This window comes from Vulpes vulpes, chromosome 1 (genome assembly GCF_048418805.1).
Source record: "Vulpes vulpes isolate BD-2025 chromosome 1, VulVul3, whole genome shotgun sequence".
NCBI classification, from domain to species: domain Eukaryota; kingdom Metazoa; phylum Chordata; class Mammalia; order Carnivora; family Canidae; genus Vulpes; species Vulpes vulpes.
This window is the reverse complement of record NC_132780.1, coordinates 149,222,217-149,244,790: the sequence shown is the minus strand read 5'-3', so window position 1 is coordinate 149,244,790 and position 22,574 is coordinate 149,222,217. Positions and strand designations below refer to the sequence as shown.

At 41.0% G+C, this 22,574-nt stretch overlaps 1 protein-coding gene across 11 annotated transcripts; it reads left to right on the top strand.

The window, feature by feature from the left end:
• The first annotated feature begins 5,612 nt into the window (after positions 1-5,612).
• On the top strand, positions 5,613-22,436 carry LOC112914069 (glutathione S-transferase A4). Of its 11 annotated transcripts, none has more exons than XM_072733954.1 (8): positions 5,657-5,724; positions 6,668-6,772; positions 13,518-13,569; positions 14,854-14,933; positions 15,170-15,302; positions 16,152-16,293; positions 18,143-18,274; positions 21,841-22,436. In XM_072733954.1, the coding sequence occupies exons 4-8, from the start codon at positions 14,879-14,881 to the stop codon at positions 21,961-21,963; spliced, it is 585 nt and encodes a 194-aa protein (XP_072590055.1). In that variant the 5' UTR covers positions 5,657-5,724; positions 6,668-6,772; positions 13,518-13,569; positions 14,854-14,878; the 3' UTR covers positions 21,964-22,436. The 11 variants fall into 11 exon arrangements, with proteins under 11 accessions (XP_025846846.2, XP_072590072.1, XP_072590055.1 ...); XM_072733948.1 differs by having other exon boundaries at positions 5,717-6,451; XM_025991061.2 differs by lacking the exon at positions 14,854-14,933 and having other exon boundaries at positions 5,613-5,724.
• The last annotated feature ends 138 nt before the right edge of the window (positions 22,437-22,574 follow it).

Here is a 22,574-nt window from a genome sequence, read left to right as displayed (position 1 = left end):
AGTTGACTAGTGAAGAACTGTCTCTCCCAAAGTAAATCTGTAAAGTCTGAAAAAGGAGCCCCATTATTCAAAAACACAGGTACCAATGTAAGGAATCAAGGATCACAAAATCAAGTAAATATACCACCAAAGGAAAATAATAAACTTCAATAACTTACCTAAAGAAATTGGAAATCTATGAACCGTCAGATGAAGAATTCAGAATAATCCTCTTTAGAAAGCTGAGTGAACAGCAAGAAAACAGACAACTAAATGAAATTAAGAAAACAATGCATGAAAAAATGAGTTTAACAAGGAAATAGCAACCATCAAAAAACAAAAACAAAACAAACCCACCCAAAACTCCACCAAACCTTAGAGATTCCAAAGTTGAAAAATACAATAACTGAACTGAAGAATTCAATAAGGAGTTTCAAGAGGAGATTTGACCATGCCGAAGAATCAGTGACCTGGAGAATGAGACACTGGAAATTACCCTATCAGAGGAGCAAAAAGAAAAAAGAATGAAAAAGAGTGAAGAAAGCCTATGGGAATTTTTGGTGGGACACAATGAATTCTGGGACACAATATGAAACAAAATTCATAAGAATTCCAGAAAGAGAAGAGGAAGAGAAAGGTATATACAGAAAGTATATTAAAGCAACAATGGCTGGAAACTTCCCAAACCCGGGGAGAGAAATGGACATCCAGATCCATGAGGCCCAGAAGACCCCAATAGGCTGAATCCAAATAGGGCTACACTGAGACATATTATTACATTATAATTAAATTATACTATATTTTATTATAATTAAATTGTCAAAAGTCAAAGAAAGAATTTTAAGGGCAGCAAGAAAAAAGAGAGAAGTCACATATGAGGGAACCGCCCATAAGAGCACTGATGAATTTTTCAATAGAAATTTTTTGAGCCAGGGCAGCCTGGGTGCCTCAAGCGGTTTAGCGCCACCTTCGGCCCAGGGCCTGATCCTGGAAATCTGGGATCGAGTCCCCACCGTCGGGCCCCCTGCAGGGAGCCTGCTTCTCCCTCTGCCTGTGTCTCTGCCTCTCTCTTTCTCTGTCTTTCTCCTTCTCTCTTTCTCTCTCTCTCTCTGTGTCTCTCATGAATAAATATTTTTTTAAAAAGAAATTTTTTGAGCCAGAAGAGAATGAGATGTTGTATCTGAAATATTGAAAGAAAATAACTGTCAGCCCAAAATTCTGTACCTGTCAAAGCTGTTCTTTGGAAATGAAGGAGGGATAAAGACTTTTCTGAACAATCTAAAGCTGAGGGATTCATTACTACCAGACTTGCCTTACAAAAGAACCCTCAGAGGATTTCTTCCAGTGAAAGTAAAAGAACACTAATTAACATCATAAAAGCATGAAAAGAAAAAAAAACATGAAAAGATAGTGTAAATCTCACTGATAATGATAAACGTATAGTCATAGTTAGATTCTGCAATATAATCATAGTGATGCATAATTCACTTAAATCTCTAGCTTAAAAGTTAAAAACTAAAAACAGATGTAGTCAAAATAACCATAACTACAACAATCTGTTATTAGTAGCACAACATTAAAAGAATATGTGAATTGTAACAATGATAACCTAAAATGTGAGGGGGAAGAAATGTAAAAGTACAAGTGTAAAGTTTAAGGATTCTACTGCCTAAAAAAAAAAGGAATTCTATTGGTTATCAGTTTAAGATGTATAATTTATCAGTTTATGTAATCCTCATGGTAACCATAAGGGAAAATCCTGCCATCATGTCATTCCACAAAAGAATACAATAAAGAAGTCAAAACATGCGATACCAAAGACATCAAAGCACAAAAACAGAGAGCAGGATAAAAAACAAGGAACAATGGGGTGATAAAACAACTTGAAAACAATGGACAAAATGACAATAGTAAGTCGTTAACTTCTCAATAGCTGCTTTAACAAAGAGGGGTAAAATTCTCCAGTTAAGAGACAGAGAATGACTAAATGGGTAAAACAAAAACAAAAAGACAAGATCTAATAATATGCTGCCTGCAATAGACCTACTTTAGCCTTAAAGACACACATAGACTGAGAGTAAAAGGATGGGAAAAGACATTCCAGGTGAATGGTAACAACAACAATAATGACAAAATAGCTACATGTATCAGTCAGAATGGACTTTGAACTAAAAATGATAAAAAAAGAAAGGAGGTCATTATGTAATGATAAAGGGGGTCAATACAACAAGAAGATACGACAAATGTAAATATTTATGCACATCAGAGCACCTAAATATATAAGGCAAAAAGTAACAGAGTTTTAAAATAAGAAATTAGCAGTAATACAATAATAGTTGGGTACTTTAATAATAGGCCACTTTCAACAATGTGTAGATCGTCCAGACAGAAAATCAATAAGGAAACAGTGGATTTGAACAATACTATAGACCAAAGAGACATAATAGTCATATATAGAACCTTCTGTCCAAGAATACACATTCTTCTCAAGTGTACATGGAGCATCTTCTAGGATAGGCCACATGTCAGGCCTCCGAATGAGCCTTAGCAAATTTAAGAAGACTGAAATCATCCCAAGTATCTTCTCATACCACAATGGCGTGAAACTAGACATCAACAACAAGAGGAAAACTGGAAAATTCAGGAACACATGGAAATTGAACAGCGCTCTCCTGAACAACTAATGGATCAAAGAAGAAATTAAAGGAGAAATAATAGTTTCTTGAGACAAATGAAAATGGAAACACAGCATACTAGAACCTGTAGGACGCAGTAAAACTCCCTTCTAAGAGGAGAGTTCATAGCAATTAACACCTATATTAAGAGACAAGGAAGATTCCAAATGAACAACCTCACTCTCTGCCATCAGGAACTAGAAAAAGAAGAGCAAACTGAGCCCACAGTTAGCAGGAGAAAGGAAATAATAAAGAGTAGAAATAAATGAAATAAAGAACAGAAAAACAATAGAAAAGATTAACCAAACTAGGATTTGGTTCTTTGAAAAGATGTACAAAATTGACAAACCACTTTGCTGTTAGAATATGGTCTCTGACACCAGTCATTTATAGCTAAGGCTGAATGTAAGCCAATTGCTTCCCTCTCTCTGGAGTGTTGACATAAAAACCTTTCAGGAATAAAATGACCTAAAGGCACCTGTCATAAAATGGCAGAATTATTATAACAGCCCTTTTTATTTCTCCACAAGCCTGTGTAAACATAGAGTTTTATGATACTGCTTTAGCTTCTCATTCAGGTAAACAAGACTGCTAGAAATTATATTACCCCTATTTTATTAGGTTTGACTTACGAAGTTGCCATTTTTGTAGGTTAGAAAAATACAACAAAATATCAGCAATTTGATATGGTTCAACTCCTTAGAAATAAGGGAATGGTGATAAATGTTTGGTTTATCAACAAAGTTGAATAATACTTGTCCTATCAAAGTTGAATAATACTTGTCCTATCTAGTTTGAGTAAAGTGAATTCTTGCAAAAAAGATGGGTTAGAAAAAATGAATAAAGAACAATAACCTTCAGCAGATGGGAAAATATGACTTCTTACCCACAGTAAACTAAACAATGTCTGTGTTAAGTCAGAATTAGAAAGGTGAAATTGAACATGTACTGTTAGTGACGTCTCTGACTCTTGTGGTGCCCAGCGGTTCTTAACTTGCTTCTCTTACTTTACATACTTTCTCTAGATAAACTCATCCTTTTGCTGCCACTTGGATTCAGCTCAGTCCTGTTTTCTGAGTCCTCACTGGCTTATTCTACTGTCTAGTAGACATTTCCAGTTTAATGGCTTGTAGGAATGAAAAACAAATCAACTCATTATTTTCCTCAAACCTTGTCCTTCTCCACCCTTTAGGGAACAGAAACCAACCAACCATTGTTCATTCATTTAATCATTTTTCCAACACATATTCTCTGAATACCTACTCTGGGCTAAGCATTATTCTAAGAGCAGGATATACAAAAGCATATTTTTTTAAAATATGAAAATCGCTAATCTCATGGAATTTATGTTCTATTAAATCTACAGATTACAAAATACATAAATAAAATACATGATATATTAGATGATAGTAAGTGTCATGAAAAATAGACAAGGAGGGCGGTAAAGGAAATGTGTGTGTGTGGTGGGGGGGGGGGTAAGATGCATCATTCTAGACTTTTTCCTCTTCCTTCCCCTTACTCCCTGTGACATGATCAGAAAATCTGTTACCTTCCACCTCCTTCATATCTCACCTTTTCTTAACCATTATCTTCAAATTCATGGTGCTACTTTAATGCACACGGATATTTAATAGGTCTCTCTCTCCTTCCCACTATCCCAATTCATTCTCCACACTCTTGCCACAGAAATCTACTGAAATTAAACTTTGTGTTATTTGCTGCAGTTGTTCAGCACCAAGGCTTCTCAAGGCAGATACTCTCAGGAGCCCCTCAGGGAGGACATAATATCAACATCTATAGTTTGAGAAATAGCAGAAGCTACTTCTAAAAGCAAGAAATAGTTTTTAAGTCCTCCTGAAGGCGTATACATTACACTTTGAGATCCATGTGAATTCTGCATTCTGCTCTATAAGATAGCTTTACTATACTTTATGAAGTTTTATTTTTTATTTTTGTTTTTTACTTTTTGAAGTTTAAACTTATTTTACTTTTTTAGCTCCGCTGACACTTCTACCCCAATGGCCCCCTTTTTCCCATCTCTATTTAGCCTGTGACTTAGAGTGGTTGTCTTTAAAGCGTATGAAACGAAGGGGGGGGGGGGAAAGGAAAAGAAACGAAGGGAAAGCTCAAGATGATCAAGAGAGAAAAGGGGGAAAATGTATATGATCTATAGACAAAATGAGACAAGTTCTAATAATATATGGGTCCTGTTTATTCTGGGGTGTTCTGTTTAATAGTATACATTAGAAAAGTATTTAGGTACTTTTGCCTTTTAACAACCTTCAAAATTGTGTGTCATGCATTGGGTTTTCAAAATTCAAAAAAAAAAAAAAATCTTAAAAGATCAAGGTGTCAAAAGAAAGGCAGACTGCCACGTGCAGCGCCTCATTTGGATGTGTCTGGAGTCTTGGAAGCTTGACTACCCTACGTTCTCCTACAAATGGACCTTGAGAGCTTGTTTGGAGGTTCTAGCAGGGGAGCGCAGCTACTCGTATACCCTTGACCGAAGAACGGTCCTCCTCTATCGGGGATGGTCGTCCTCTTCGACCGAGCGCGCAGCTTCGGGAGGGACGCACATGGAGCGGTGAGGGAGGAAGGGGACACCCGCCTAGCCAGCCAGATCAGCCGAATCAACCCTGGCGATCAATGGGGTGACAGATGTCGCAGCCAGATCGCCCTCACATCCGAGAGACCAGCGCCGCGCAGGCGCTATATATGCCTCAGATAGCATTTTCCTTTACACATAGGTCGAGTTGTTGTAATCACACTGGCCCTCGAATGGGACTTTTTAGCTAAGACCGTGACCTTGTCAACACTTCCAAGGCCATTCCATTCCTCGTAAAGCTAAAATTTTTGCTCAAAGCTGGCTTGATTTGGGGCTGCTCTCACAGTATCCAGAATGCCTTGCAGATGGGTGGGGCATGCTAAACACCGCCGTCCCTATTGGTGAAGCTTGGCGGAGCCTCGCCCACCGGGGCGCCCTCTGGAGACCGGCCGGCCCCGCCCCGCCCCGCCGCAGACCGCTCGCCGAGCGCCTCGTAGGGCTCCGGGTGCCGCGCGCCGACGCCAGGTCTGTCTCCCCGCGGCCGCCCCCACCCGCCCGCTCTCCTCGCCGCCCTTCTCCTCCCCTCCGCTCCTCGGCCCCCGGCCTCTGAAGTCCACCGTCCAGCGCATCCCTCCCTCCCAGGCCCCTTGGTCCTCTCGTGTCCCTCCCCCCTCCCTGCGGTCCTTGGGCGCCTCCGCCCAGGGACCTCCTGGCTGGGGCCGGGGTCCTCCTTGGCTCCGGGTGCGTATTTTTATTAACCCGCTCCGCGGAGTCCGGAGCCTCCGGTTTCGGTGGAAGAGCAGCTCGGATCCCCCGGGAACTTGGCTGAGCGGCGCCCGGTCTCGGGCGGCCACGTCGGTGGCCTGGGGGCACCCCGCAGGCAGGACCCCCGACGCACGGTTTGCAGACAATAGTACTGCCCGGCCCGTCCACCTGCAGGTGCCGCGAGCACCGCGTGCGGGGATGCCCGGGGATGCCCGGGGAAGCCCTTCTTGCCGGGGCTGCAGAGGGTGCCTCGTGCCCCGCCGCCCTCCACGTCCCGCCTCGCCCCGCCTCGCCGGCCTGATTTTGGAAATTTCAGGATTTTCAAGGTCAAAGGATAGGATCTTCCGGATCTAAGAAGGCCCGTGCTGCTGGCACGAACCTCTACCCAACAAATGTCCCCAGCTTCCTAAGACCCAGAATAAGAAATCCTGAATAGGAACAGAATGAAAACCAGCGTGGTTGTTTCTTTTAATATTTGGAAACGGTGGTAGGTTTTTATTGAGTGAGGGAAAACGCAGTCCTTAAAAAAAAAAAAACAATTAAAAAAAAAAAAAAAAAAAAACGATTTCCTGTGCCAAAATCCTGAATATTCATTTAGGCCGCGAGCACAGGGTGGAAGACACGAAATAAGGCTGCTCTTGTAGGAGGAGCTGCGCATTTGGTTGGTTTTTTTGTTCTGTTTTGTTTTCTTTTTTCCTTCTAGAAAGCCTGAAAGGCCATCATGGCAGCGAAGCCCAAGCTCCACTATCCTAATGGAAGAGGCCGGATGGAATCCGTAAGATGGGTTTTAGCTGCCGCTGGAGTCGAGGTACCCTATATGCTGTTTCTTCACAGATTTGCCATACAACTTGGAGACTTTTGAGGGAAACCTAAATGGCGGGGAGGCCTGTTGTAGCCCTCAACCCCCCTAACAGACATGCTTGGTTGAGTCGGAAGATTCCTTCCTTGCAAGAGTTTTTTTCTTTATAAATGGAATGTGGCTGATGGAATTCTGTTTTACTTTAGACTTTTCCTTAACTGTTACTTTCTGATCTGCCACCAGTAAGTATTTATTCAGGGGGAGAAAAGGAATGAGCCTGAAATTTGCCAGTTAGGACTTGTTAATTGCACAGTTTGTAGGTAAATTTCCTCTTCAATGGCTTCCAACTGGCAGCCTTCTTATCTGTCTGAATGTGTGTAGTGTTTATATCTTTCTTTTTGTTCTTTTAGCTTCTTATATATGGAAATGGTCAACTTGGTACAGAAGTTGAGAAAACATTGCCATAAATTTCCCTCACCCAGTTTCCAGTCATTTGCTTTATGCAGCTCTTGCCTCATCCATCTCCTCCATTTGTTTTGTGGAAATATTTTAAAGCAAAATCCAAGCATCATGTCCTTTCATCTGTGATGAGTATTTCAGTTTTTATTTCTAAAAGATGAGAATTTTAGAACATAACCACAATACCACAATCACACCCAGCAAAATTAACAATTCCTTATTAATATCTGAACAGCCCCACTGACTCAAACAGGTCTTTTTATAGTAAGTTTATTCCAGTCTGGATCTAAATCATGCCCACACATTGCATTTGGTTATGTTTCTTTCAGTATTTTTAAACTCTGTAACCTTAAAAAAAAATCTGTAACCGTTCCATCTGCATTTTTAAAAAATAAACTGTATATTTGGGGATAATTTTAAAATTATAAAGTTATAATTAGCAAAGTTATAAAGACAGTGCATATAAAGACTACTCGGTCTCCCCTAATGCTATCATCTTACATAATCATTTCGAAACTAAGAAATTGACATTGGTGCACAACTAAACTGCAGACTTCAAATTTAATTACCTTTGTCATTAATGTCCTTTACTGTTCTTGGCTCCAACCTTGTACTTGGACACTATGCCTCCTTAGGTCCCTCCATCTTTCTTTTATTTCATAAGGTTGACAATTTTGAAAAGTACTGATCAGATTTTTTGTAGAACTCCCTACTTTGGCTTTGTTTGATGTTTTCTCTAATTGGACTGGAATTTGGGGTTTTGGTGAAGACTAGCAAAGAGGTCAAGTGTCCTTCTCATTTGCATAATATTAGGGGTGATATATATTTTTTAATTGCATTAGTTTATTTTTTAATTTTTTTATAATAAATTTATTTTTTATTGGTGTTCAATTTACCAACATACAGAATAACACCCAGTGCTCATCCCGTCAAGTGCCCCCCTCAGTGCCCGTCACCCATTCACCCCCACCCCCCGCCCTCCTCCCCTTCCACTATCCCTAGAGTTTCCCAGAGTTAGGAGTCTTTATGTTCTGTCTCCCTTTCTGATATTTCCCACACATTTCTTCTCCCTTTATTAGGGGTGATATTAACATGAGTTATTGCTGGTGCTGTTAACCTTGGTCACTTGGTAAGGTGGAGTCTGCCGGTTTCTTCATTGTAAAGGGACTATTTCCCCTTTATTATTTGGAAGCAAGTCATTAAGTTCAGCCCACACTCAAAAGGATGGGAGTTAAACTCCACCTCCTGGAGGGGAGGCATCTGCACTTAGAATTCTTATGTAAGAGATATTTGGAGTTTTTTTCTCCTCCATTTATTTAATCATTTATTTATATCAGTATGGATTTAAGTATGTGATATTTATTGTATGGTTTGTTTAACAATCCAAGAATGCTTTCTTGCTAAAATTAGCCTACTTTGGCCTTTGGCTCTTTCAGGTTGGCTCCTGCGTCACACCTGTTTACATGGCTCCATGCTTCCTTTTCTTTTTCTTTTTTTTTTTTTTTTTTCCCACCTTCAGCTCTCTCTTTCTTTTGACTCTTAAAGATGCTCCAGGCTCATCTTGTATTTTCCTTTTCTTGGCCCTAGATTCTGGTATTTCTCCAAGGAGCTCAGGTGTCTTTTATGAGCAAGTGGTTTTAGCAGCTAAGAGCTGAATACCAAGTGTCTGTATTGTTTTTAGTGGCATTTATTTGTGGAAGAAACTGCCCTGTAGAATTTCCTTCATTCTGGATTTGGTTGATCTACCCTCATTTTAACATATTCTTCTATTCCGGTATCTCCTGTAAGCTACTAGCTTCTGAGTTGGACTCAGAGATGTGATCAAATCCAGGCTCTTTTCTATCTCTAAACCTTTTTTTTTTTTTTTTTTTTTTTGCCTGTCAGACTCTGTCCTGAATATGTTTTTATTATACGACATCAAGGGATGCATGATGTCTGAGTGTCTCCTTTTCAGCAGTGCTGGGCTTGATCGGGGTGTTCCGGTGACATCAGCCTGACCCACGCACGTAAAGTTTCCTCCATTACCTTCTCAATCACTGGTTTTAGCAGCTACTTACCATCACCATTGTTAGGGATTATAAAATGGTGATTTTTCTGTTTTCTTTCTATCATTGTATCTGAATTTGTGAACTGTATTTCTCTTACAAAGAGTAAATTTAACTTAACTATTTAGTTACCTTGAAGTATAGTTCATATGGGAAAGGTTAGGTATATGCTTGATATAGTCTCTTTATGAATTTTCAGAATACTCATTTGTTACCCTAGCAACCTCTAAAGATGGCAAATGAGAGTTGTTGGATTTGAGGCTTTGTGTTTTGCTTGGTTGGTTTTGGTTTTGGTTTCTTTGCATATCATTATAACTCACTGTACAGTGTTCTAAAATTTTCTAAATCAGTTGATGTCATTTTTATATACAAATTCTGATTTCTGACTTATTTTGATATATTTGAAGATTTGATAATACTAGGCCCTCATTTTCAGAGGGCAGTAATTGCTAAATCAAGGAAGGGCTACCACCATATATGAACTTTTACAGTTCATTACACTCCTCATCATTCCCTGTTGTCTCAGGATTGATTTTCTAATTGTGTTAAGAAGAGTGTGAAAAAATTCTTGGTCTCCTGACCTGAACCTGGTTGGCATATTGAAGTCACCTGTTTTTTCCCTGCGTGCTTCTGAGTTTGCAGTTCTGGCTTATTTAATGGGTTTGCAATGGATATCTTACTTATACATTTAATATAACCCTTTGTCAAATCCTCTCTTTCCAATCTTCATTCTCCCCTATTCCTCCTACTTCCCTATGTAAGAATCAAGATTCTTGGTGACAACAGTAGAGAAACTAACCCTAGGTAAGTTCAACAAAAAAGAACATGGATCATATGACCCACCTCCCCTAGACCAGTCACAGAAGGCAGGCAGGGGAGGTAGAGTAATTGGTCCAGCAGGTCCCCAGCCCACCCTTCCAACCTGTGTGGAGGGAGCTGGATTGGCGTCCTTAACTAGAGATTGGCCACATGGTTTACAGGAGCCATCCCCCAAAGGTAGCATTGGTGAGGGGGCCTCCACATTTCTTTTCCAAAGCACACTTTTAGTTAGGTTTGTGCTCGTATAGATCTGAAACAGTTGTGGTTGACAGGCTGGCAGCCCACTGGAAAAGTTCATGATGCCCAATATCACAGTGCTAGGTTGAGCCTGACATGTAAAGCATGCGCATCTGAGTCCCTCAGTAACTAAAACTTGCTGGAAGGCAGCCTGCCTGATTCAGAGAGTCGGCATCCTCAGACTCAGTCATTTGGTTTGGGTCCTTAGACATCGCTATTGCTTCCTGGCTGAGTGTTGCTGCTTTGCTGCTTGGGGCTTTATTTGCCTGAAAATCTTCCCTGAAACCCAGTCCAATCCCCTTTGTTAAGAGGGAGAGTAACACATGTAAAGGACTCAAGTGCCCCAAACTCCTGTTTTAGGTTTTCTGGGCAATTCCCCTAAAACTGAGAGTGTTGGAAAAGAGCATGGTGTGGTAAGAGGGCAGTTCTCCAAAGAATCTCACTGGGAACAGTACCCTGGTTAGGGAGCAAAGGTAACTGCGTAGATAGAACCCGGGACGTAGATAGAACCCGAGATGTACTTGCAGCCTTGCACAATACAGAGTCAGTCACCAAGCTCCCTTCAAGCTCTGCCTTGTGATTTTTCCCCCTCCCTCTCCGACCCTCTCATATGTATTTCCTTTGCCAGTTTCTTCTTACTGATGAAGTTTTGTAAAGCTCAAGAGTTTCTCTGCTGAGAGATCACCTACATTTTGCATAATGTTCCTGAGAAGTCAAAAGCCAGAATCAGAACCATTTAGAAAGATTTGCTTTAAAAAAATGTACATTTCTAGTCTCTCTCAACTACTGAATGTGAATCTGTGAACGGTGGACCTAGCAGTTCTCTCTCATACACACACACACACACACGCACACACACACACACACACACTTACTTTCCTATTTATTTCCTGCTTTAAATGATCATGGTTAAAAAAGGTTGAGAGCCATAATATAGAAGAAGTGCCACCTGCACTAATGTGGGTGTTTGGACAAATGCTCTAAAGTTCTTACCCTGAGCTGCTGCTCTGTAGGCACTAGACGGAGTTCCTGCCAGTACTGTCTCACACCATGAAGATCCCAGCAAGTAGTAGAAGCCATACCTACATCCTGTTATCTTGATTCAACCCCAAGTCAGGTAGTTGAGCCAGAAGAGAGGAGGATTGCTGATTCTGTGCTGGTCAGCTCTGCCCCTCCCTGGGATGATTTGGGGGAGCAGCCTGGGGACAGACATGGGTGGGGAGTCATCTGGGGACTTGGTAAGAGGAGGTCTTCCCTTCTTGAGATGAAGCACTTTAGTGCATTCAAACACATTTTTTTTAATGTCACGAGAAGAGGAACATGCTTCCACTATTTCTTCCCCCCTGCCATATTTAATTTGAAAACTTCTAAGCCTACAGAAAAATTATAAAAGGATTATGGACACCTTTCAACTAAATTCACTAATTGTTAACATTTTGCTACATTTCCTTCTCTCCTCTCTCTGCCTTATTTTTTTTGTCAACCACATACAAGTAAGTTGCAGACATCAACCCATACTTTCCTCCTAAGAAAGAAAAAGTAGTTGTTCTAACAACCACAGTATCACTGTCACAACTAATAAAATTAATACTAATATTGCAATATCAATATATGATTCATATTCAAAAGTTCCATATAATCCCCAAATGTCTATATACTTATTATCTATTTAGCAGTACCACTCCCCACTCCCCTGCTTCCAGCATCCAGAATCTAACAGGATTCAGGTGTTTGGTTATTTTATCTCTTTAGTCTGCTTTCATATATAGTAGTGTCTGCATTTTCTTTCCTTCCATACCCTTGACTTAACTAAAAAGAAAAATGTAAAGGAGAAACTGACTCTTGCGTGAACTTGGAAATCAAATTTCATAAAGAAGAATCATCAGGGGCAGCCCTGGTGGCTCAGCTGTTGAGCGCCACCTTCAGCCCAGGGCCTGATCCTGGAGACCTGGGATCGAGTCCCACGTCAGGCTCCCTGCATGGAGCCTGCTTCTCCCTCTGCCTGTGTCTCTGCCTTTTTCTTCTCTTTCATGAATAAGTAAATAAAATCTTTAAAAAAAAAAAAGAAGAAGAAGAAGAATTATCAGAGGAGGTCTACTTGGCTAATAGAATCAAATCTCTTTTATTTTTTTATTTCATTTTATTATTATTTTTTAAGATTCCATTGATTTATTCATGAGAGACACAGAGAGAGGGGCAGAGATAGGCAGAGGGAGAAGCAGGCTCCCTGCAGGGAGCCCGATGCGGGACTTATCCCAGATACCAGGATCACAACCTGAACCGAAAGCAGACGCTCAACCACTGAGCCACCCAGGCATCCCGCAGAAGAAGCTTAAACACAAACAAACAAAACAAGTTTTTCCGTATATTTGAGACAGTCCCAGCCATTTTTGTTGCAGGGTGCCCCGCATCCTGGATATGCCTGATTTTCACCTTGCAGTTAGCCCTGGGTTAATGTCTTTGGCAGTATTTTTACAGTGCTACTGGGCCCATCTCATTGTGTCACAGCAGGAAGCACATGAAGTCTCAGTGTCTCCCAATGGGGTGCTAAGTTTAATCACTTAGATAGATGGTGCGATCTCCGGATCTTTCCACCACCAAGATACGTGTTACCTTTGTCATAATTAACTTGTGGGCTGATACTTTGAGGTTGTTTTGAGTCTTCTGCGCCCTACAACTCCGTGATTTCAGCATCCGTTTTGATCCTTATCAGAATCAGTTGTAGATTACAAATTGGCAACATTCTAATGTTATCATTAACTCTTTAATAATAAAAGAGCTTTTCCTTCTGCCTTTTTGAGTATCATAGCTTAAGGACAGGGGCTTTTTTTTATTGGTGTGTGTGATGATCCCTTTGTGACATTACTCTTCTAATGCTTGAATTGTCCCAGATTTGGCTAGGGACTCCCCCTCAAATGGGGTCCTGCCTGCCTTTGCCTTTGCCATTGCCATATCGCATTGGCCTTGTGTGTCTCCTGTGTTCTTTGCTTTCTAATATACCAGCACCAACCTTTTCTCCCAGGAGCCCTAGTTTCTTTTAGTAGGCAGTGATACTAGGAAACCGAGATGTGGGTGCTAAGTGTGCTCTTTCTCTCTGTTTCTGAGACAGTTTAACTTGATATTTTCAGTTCTGATCCTGTAATGACATATGCCTTTGGGGGGGGGGGGGTATCTTTTTTTTTTTTTTAATTTAGTTTGATGAAGAATTCTTAGAAACTAAAGAACAGTTGCAGAAGTTGCAGGATGGTGAGTATAGAAATGAAACAACTCTTGGTAATACTGTTTTTCTTTTCAGGTTTGTTTATTTTTAGACGGAGAGAGAAAGAGAAAAAGAGAGAGAGCATGAGCTGGGGGAGGAGCAAAGGGAAAGGATGAGAGAGGATCCTCAAGCAGACTCCACACTGAGCCCGGAACCTGACTTGGGGCTCGACCTCAGGGCTTGACCTCATGACCCCATGACCCCGAGATCACGACCTGAGCCAAAATCAAGAGTCAGATGCTCAACCAACTGAGCCACCCCGGCGCCCTAATAGTGATTTTGTTTAAGAACAGATATTTATGTGGAAGGGCAAAGACGCTGACACTGACTTCAGAACAGTATCCTAAAACCAAGGGGGAGAAATAACTGAAATAGCCAGGAAGTCACTTTTAGTTGAATTCGCTGAGAGTAGATGGGAGTAAACCACCAGGTGGACAGTCTTCTCCATTCCTTTCTCTTCCGCCTGCCCGCCTCTCACCTCTCCTTCCCCTCTTTCATCCCTTCCCTCCTCTTTTCTTCCCCACCCCACTCCCTCCAAATTGTCTGAGGCATCGGTGTCTGCTTGAGGTGTACAGACGGAAGTCCCCATGTACACTGGGCCGCCTTTCTGTGGCAAATACCAAACAAATGAAGTCCATGAAAGGTGTCCCCTTAACTCCTGGTCAGCCCCACTCTCTCTGTGCCTGGGCTCCATAAGGAATACCCCGTGACTCTGCAGGTAGCCTCCCTCCCCACCATCACGGGGTCTTTAGGCCCAGTTGAAGGCTCCCTAAACAGGAAGCAGCTGCAATGTCAGCCTTCATGTGTGACACTGGCTTGACCTCCCTAGACAAGTATTGAGTCCTCATCTCCCCCAGACCCTCACGTGCCCCCCAGTCCTTGAGCCCCTTGAGGCCTGGGCTGTATCTTCTATCTGCGTCTCTGCAAGTATAAAGAACAAACCTTAGTACAGGTTTGTTGAAGAAAGCAATGGGTCGCTTTTTAGATCAGTGGCTGCAAACTTGGTAGTACGTGGTCTGTGGCTGTGGAGGAGCCAGTGTGTACACAAGAGTGTTGGTTGGTGACTTAGGTTTAATGAATTTTTTTTTTTTTTTATGAATTTTCTAAAGCAGTGCAATCAGGAGAACATCCCACAATGGTGGAAATGCTCTGTTCTCAGTCTGAAGCAGTAGCCGCTAGTCATGTGTGTCTCCTGAGCACTTGCCATGTGTCTAGCATGCTTAAAGAATAGAATTCTAAATTTTTCAAAACTTTGATTAATTTAAATTTAGGTTTCACTAGCTACGATGTTGGCCAATGAAGCTCTGCAGAACTATCTTCACTGCACTCTCCCCCACCCTTTGTCATGTGGGTAGGTATTTTCTGTGGGGTGAAAATGAAAAAAGGTTTGGAACAGTGCTAGTTTTCAAGCTCTTGTGATGGTTAAATCTGCTTCCCTGAGTGAAGTTGAGTTTATCTGTCATCAGGGAGCTTCACACTGTCCCCAAGGCTCTGACCCCACTGTCCCTTTTCATTTGGTAGGGCATTTGGAGGGGTTCTTGGGGACAGGGAAGAGATCAGTTCTAACTCCGGCCCTTCCATTCTCAGGTAACCACCTGCTGTTCCAACAAGTGCCCATGGTTGAAATTGATGGAATGAAGTTGGTGCAGACCCGAAGCATCCTCCACTACATAGCGGATAAACACCACCTCTTTGGCAGGGACCTCAAGGAGAGAACCCTGTACTGTGGCCCCTCTCGAGTGATCTCCTGTGTCACTTACTGATAGTTTAGCTGATTGGCAGCCTCTATATTATGCCCCGTCTCCTTCCTGCCTTGTATCATTAGTGTAAACAACGAACAAAAACCAGTTGAAAAAATCAGTATAGAAAAGTCTGAGTAAAACAATAGAGAAGAATTGAGTTCAGATACTGGGTCCTCTATCTGGGGCATGATTGTTGCAGGTTTCAACATCTTTAAATATTTTGAGACTGCTTTTTACCTTTCTCACAAATGTATTATCACTAATTATGAAGAACAGGAAGCTGCTGTTCCATTCAAGACCAGGGATACTGTGCCTTGATTATAATTTTGATTATATTTTTGAACACTGAGCCTGGTCCTTGTACCGCCTAAGATGCATGATACTGAGTAAAGTGCTGAGTTTCACAGTGCCGATGAGTGTCCCATACAATATGTAGATAGCACATACCTGATATTATCATCAGAGTCAATGAAGTGACAGGTGTAGGATGTTTAACACCATGCCTGGTACACACTAAGCATTCCATAAATGATACCCACTGTTTTTATGAATGTGAAATTCCACCCACACCGAGCGTGGGTGCTGGGGTGAGGGGAGAGGATTAGGGGCCTGGGAGAGGGGGAAGTCATGATTTGATTCTTCTGGTTTCTGATTTGTGACAGATTTTTCTAAATTACAACTAGCACTGGTTTTGCATCTTTGCTCTTGGGAGACAGGTATAGATAATTGCTTCTGGGTACTTAAGTGAAAAGCACTGTGAATTCTTAGCTGTGGAAGCCGATGTGTTCAAAGAAGGGGAAACTGAGACAACTTTTTCTTGTTTTAAGGATTGACATGTACGTGGAGGGGACGCTAGATCTGCTGGAACTGATTATCATGCATCCTTTTCTAAAACCAGATGATCAACAAAAGGAAGTGGTTAACATGGCCCAGAAGGCTATAATTAGATACTTTCCTGTGTTTGAAAAGGTAGGTGGCAGAGAAGCCCATGAGCAAAGCATAACCAGTCTACAAGGGAGCAGCAACTAATGCCACTTCCTGCTCAGGACAGTGTAACATGGAGGGCCATTGAACTAACCGTGCTGGATTCCTGAGAGCTGATGGTAGCTGTCAGCACAAAGCCAGGATGTCTTCTTGAAGCCCCTCAGACGCAGCTTGGGCCATGTTATTCAGAAGAAATATGAGTTCACCACATGTGTGCATTATTGTTCCTTACATTCACCATCCGGCCCTGTGTAAGATACAGAAAAGCAGAAACTACCTAATTCCTTGCTTCTTTCTCCCACGAACATTTGTGGAATGGCCATTGTGTATCAGACATCCTACCGAATAGTTTTGATGTAATAGAAGACCGTTTTATTTCTCTTCCCTTTGCTCTTTTTATTTTCTGTTTTGTTGTTTTCTACTTTTTATTGTGCATCTGCTCTTCTTTTTTTTTTTTTTTTTGCATCTGCTCTTCTGAGCTTCAAACTCTTTTTCTCAACCGAGGGGAACGGTTTTAAATGTTTCAATTAAAAAAAAAAAGAGTGTAAAAATAGGAAATTGGCAAATGTCCTCTGGCCATCTTCGTGGAATTAGATTTAAAAAGGAGAGGTATTTTCTGGGTTTTTCTGTTGCTTGGTTTCATGGTCTCTTGCCCAGAGGCACTTGGTGAATGTGAAATATGATAATGTAGAAATGTGGGTGTGGCGAGGGGGGAACAGGTGCCTTAGTAAAGGGTCACGCTGGCTCCTCTGTTCCTGTGGCCTGGACTAGGTCAGGGCTCCTCCCAACTCATGAACTGTTACCCTTTTTACACGTAATGGAATGGAATCCCAGACAGACTGAGTGACACGCCTAAAGAGGGGAGCCAGGATTGGAGCTCTGGCCCCTGACTGCAATTCTGGATTCATTGTGCTCTCCCACCCTGGCTCCAGGAATTGTATGAAGAGCCCCTGTCAGACATCACACACACACACACACACACCCACAGACCCAGACCCAGACACTCCCACCTCACAGAAACTCACACTCGTGGGCATCCAAGAGTTTGCTGCAAAGGAGAACCACCCCCTTTCTACTGCTGTTCCTTGCCTCTCCCCTATCATCACCTATCCCTGTGAATCTCCGAACCTACGTGTTACTCTCAAAATGGGAGTCAAAATGAGCTCTTACGCTTTCATTTCTTCTGTCTTGGAAGATATGAAAGGAAGTCTACCTTTTTTTTCTTGTTAAGGTTTTATTTGACAGAGTATAAGCAAGGGGAACAGCAGAGGGGGAGGGAGAAGCAGACTCCCTGCTGAGCAGAGGGCCCCATGTGGGGCTCAAATCCAGGACCCTGGGACCATGACCTGAACCGAAGGCAGATTCTTAACCAACTGAACCATCTAGTTGTCCCAGGAATCCTATTTCTTTAATAGTCATGTCTAGTTAATGACTACAAGTCCTGATGTTTGTAGAAGCACAGAGCTGGTGAGTAGGATTAGACTCCTTAAAGGGACATGTTGCTTTCTTAAGTCACATCCCCCAGCCTCCTGAATTTGTCACCCTTAATTCATTTCTGTAGATACATTTATGGAATGGCTATATCCTTTTAAAGCACTGGATGCTAAATTTAGAATTAATATTTTCTTCCCCTTAGAGTGTTTCATTCTGATACAAAGCACATATTTTATGGTACTTCAATTTCTGTACCCTTTGTACATTTTCTCTCTCTGATATAGGGAATCTCTTAGTTGATATTATTTATAAAATACTCAGATACTGCACTGATTCAATAGTGTCATCAGTTTCTCCATGTAAAGTATTGTAAGCAATGTAAAACATTTGTATCCTGTAGGTTTTAAGGGATCATGGGCAAAGGTTTCTCGTTGGTAACCAGCTGAGCCTTGCGGACATTATTCTACTTCAAACCATTTTGGCTCTAGAAGAGAAAATCCCCAATATCCTGTCTGCCTTTCCTCACCTCCAGGTAAATAAAACCATGTTTTGGAACACTGGCCCAGGACTCTTAGGCCTTCCTTCAATATCTGTTAATGGTTGACTAGAGGTGTGTGTACTTTTCACGATTCTAGTTCGTGAAATTAAGTGAAGATACAGGCTTGAAATGGCTTTTGTGGTCCCCAGTCTTTAGAGCTGAAAGATCATGTACCTAAGGAGTTTGCCAGTGAGTACTTGCTTTAGTGGTAATCACAGGGATGAAGTGTTCCTTGTCCATTCATGCCGGATAGGGCTTGAGATCAGCACCAAAACCAATCTCATCGTCAGGATATGGCTCTCAGTCTCAGAAATAACAAACTTGCTCTCAAATTGGAAACATGCCATCCTGAGTTTGGGAAGCTAATACATGGCGCCCTAAGAGTTGCCACCATTCTCCTTCCCAGAAATTCCAAGGAGAGACTTGGGTGTGGTTCTGCTTATTCCTCATTATTCTGCTAATATTGATCATAGAACTTCAAAGCAAAAAGGGGCTTCAAACAACCAATCTCATCCAGCACCTTCAGTATAGATAGGAGTAAATAGAGACTAAGAGTAAAGAAGCCAGCAGCCAAGATGGACTACTTAGTGGGAGCCTCAGTTCTATCTAGAACCAGCTTTTTATCTTGAGATCTGATGGGCTTTCCTGTATATGGGGAGTTGGCAAACTAGTCTCCTGGGTCAGATCGGGCCTGCTACCTGTTTGCGTACAGCTCTTGAGCTAAGAATGCATTTTACAGTTTTAGGTGGCTGAAAAGTATCAAAAGAATAGTATTTCATGACACATGAAATCATAGGAAGTTCGAATTCACAAAGCCATGCTCATTCATGTATGCATTGTCTACCTGCTTTTGTGCTACCACACTAGAATTGAGTAGTTCTGATAGAGACCATAGGGCCTACGTAACCTAAAATACTTACTAACTGGTCCTTGGTAGGAAAAGGTTGCCAGTCCCCACATGGGCACATCTCTGACTAAGTTATCCAAAGCCAAGAGAAACAGATCTGTGAAGTCTCCAGGTACATATGCTTTCTTTTAGATTTTTTTCCAAGTCTAGTAAATACATTTTGATGCACTAATGAGGACAACCACCACTATTTAAAGACATGTACCCAGAAATAAGAACTGAAATCTTAAGGCAATAGGCATTATATTGTTTAGCTACCTGTTTATTTCCTCTTGCAGACAAAGAAGCAAATATTCTGAAATTTGACTTCAATACCAATAGGTCCCTGAAATAACCCAAGGACCTGTTGGTGTTTTCCATGATGCAGACAATTTGCTTTTACACCCCAGGCGTAGCTATGTAAATATGTATGTTTTGTTGTCTTTTGGGGAGGGGGGCTATTTATTATTATTTTTTATATTTTATTTATTTATTCATGAGAGGCACAGAAAGAGAGAGAGAGAGAGAGAGAGAGAGAGAGGCAGAGACACAGGCAGAGGGAGAAGCAGGCTCCACGCAGGGAGCCCAACATGGGACTCAATCCCAGTCTCTAGGATCACATCCTGGGCCAAAGGCGGCGCTAAACCGCTGAGCCACCCGGGCTGCCCAATATGTATATTTTAAACACGGGTCCGGTTCCTTTTTTCCCCTTGAAGCACAGTTGATACACGACACAATGCTGTGCCAGTTTCAACACAGTGACCCAACAGCTCCACATATGCTGTGCTCACAAGTATAGCTATCATTTGTCCCCATACAACTCTGTTACAGCGTCATTGACTGTGTTCCCTGTGCTATGCCTTTCATTTCAATGAACTTACTCATTCCATAACTAGAAGCCTGTACCTCCCACTCTGCCCGGCAGCCATCAGTTTTCTGTATTTATGCATCTGTTTCTGTTTGTTGTGGTTTTTAGATTCCACGTATAAGTAAAGTCATGTGATACTTGTCTTTCTGTGATGTATTTCACCGAGCTTATAATACCCTTGAGGTGCATCCATGTTTCACAAATGGCAAAATTTCATTGTTTTATATGGCCAAGTAATGTTCCACTGTATATATATATATACACCATATCTTCTTATCCATTCAAAGATTGATTGATACTCATTGGATTGATACTCATTGCTTTCATAGTTTGGCTGTTGTAATTACCATAATAAACATAGGGATGCATGTATCTTTTCGAATTAGTATTTTCATTTTTTTTTCTTAATATTTTCATTTTCTTTGGGTAAATATCCAGTAGTGGAATTCCTGGATTATATGGTATTTCTATTTTTAATTTTTATTTATTCATGAGAGACAGAGAGGCAGAGACATCGGTAGAGGGAGGAGAAGCAGGCTCCATGTGGGACCCCGACATGGGACTTGATCCCAGAACTCCAGGATCACATCCTGAGCCAAAGGCAGCCGCTCAACCACTGAGCCACCCAGGCGTCCCCTATTTTTAATTTTATGAGGAGCTTCCATATTGTTTTCCATAATGGCTTCACCTAAATATAATTTTAATCCGGGATGAGATAGGGCATTGATATTAAAGGGCTTTAGAATCTAAAAGGTCATTCCTGCATTGATTAAAGGATAATAAAAAAGTCAGAAGTGTAACAGTTTTATTATACATGACAAATATGAAGCTTAGGTAAATCTTAAAATGGTAAATCCTATAGAAGAAGCTTCTAAATATTGGTATAGTACTTGAAATTAGATGATACAAAGAGTTTGAGTAAGTGAAAAAAAGAAAATTGTCATTTACATAGCTTTAAGTGACATAATTATTATATTTTGTTAATATTAGTGATATATGCATGTATGTTTATATGTCTGTGTGCATGCTTAAGGCTGTGCTTTGTACTATAGACATTTAATAAATAGTAGCTTTTTGAATAAATGACCTCTTTGAAAACTTTTGTTAGAATAATTATATTTGATGGATATACACTTTTTCATACGTTTTAAAATTTTTACTAGATCAAAATAGAATTTTCTTCTCAATTACTGAGAATTGGTAAGATTTGACTCTGTGAATGGAAAATATGGTTTCCATTAAATATGATTTACATAAATATCTGATATCTAGTGTCTGAGCCCTAGGCCACAAAAGATATAACTGGCCATCTCCCACACCTGGCCTGAAAGAGGATTCATTTGGTAATAGGAGTAAAAAAAGTTCAAGGAGAAAAAAAAAAGTTCAAGGAAGCTGAATTTTTAAAAGGTCTTATGATGGCCTTTTAAAATAATTTTATTTAAATAACTCATGTATTTTCTCTGAGTAGATCAGTATGCTTAAGGTACTAATTTTTCTTTCCTTTTTCCTCTTTAAGGAAGCATCATAATTCTAATCTAAGCATTTTTTATTTTTCTGTCTCCGGAGAATTTCACATCTTCATCTGAACTGTGATATTTGTGTATATAAAGCCTGGTTTAGGTCCCAGCCATTGTGGACAGAGATGGTAAATGGTTACACCAAGAGATCAGATCCCAAACAGATGCTGGATGACATTTCTGGTCGGGTTCCTATAACATACTTCTTGGGCCATTTTACACAATCGTATTTTCATAGTTATCATTACCTTTGCTGTCAACCTTGAACTGTTGTGTTTTCGTTTTGTAGGAGTTTACAGTGAAAATAAGTAATATCCCTACAATTAAGAAATTCCTTGAACCTGGCAGCAAGAAGAAGCCTCCTCCGGATGACATCTACGTGAGAACCGTCTACAATATCTTTATGCCATAAACATCACATACATCTGTGAGTGAGAGCTAGCCCCTAGAGATTGCAGTTCCACAGTAGCATCTTAATTGATGCCAGGCTGCTCTGATCCCAGCTCTGTCATGGTGCTATGTATAACTGTTCCTCAGTTGGGTCTTTCATGTCAAGATCTTTTCTAGAAACATTGACCTTTTGTTTTGTCCGGTGAATAATTGTTACGCAACTTTTTTCTGAAAGCCTTTTCAGAGAGGCTTGCATTTAAGTTAGATCTGATGTAGTTATTCATTTCCTGATAACCAGAATGGGCGGGACTTTGTATTCTCCCTTGAGCTTTTTCTCCTCCGCTTCTTATCCCTGTCTAAAAGCAGTATCTTCCTAATTTTTGGTGTTTTGTAACAACCCAGAATATCTAGTGAATAATTCCTTTCAGCTATAATAAATCTGTGGTGTAATGAAGGCAGCCAATATTAGCCAAAATAAAGAATTTACAAATCATTGCCCTGTTGCCAGAATTTTTTTGATTAAATTGTTTGGAATCTATAACATATTCCCATGGTTCAAAAATCAAGAGTATAAGAAGGTGTAGAATTGGAAGTGTTCTTTTCAGCCCTACCCTGCTGCTACCCGGTTCTGCT

Bases quoted from the DNA above. Each gene is read 5' to 3' on its own strand.
- LOC112914069 (XM_072733918.1), top strand. From the start codon at position 15,001: ATGGTTAAATCTGCTTCCCTGAGTGAAGTTGAGTTTATCTGTCATCAG. The intron at 15,303-16,151 runs GTACTGTGGCCC...TCTTGTTTTAAG, and splicing joins GACCTCAAGGAGAGAACCCT to GATTGACATGTACGTGGAGG. The intron at 18,275-21,840 runs GTAAATAAAACC...TTCGTTTTGTAG, and splicing joins CTGCCTTTCCTCACCTCCAG to GAGTTTACAGTGAAAATAAG.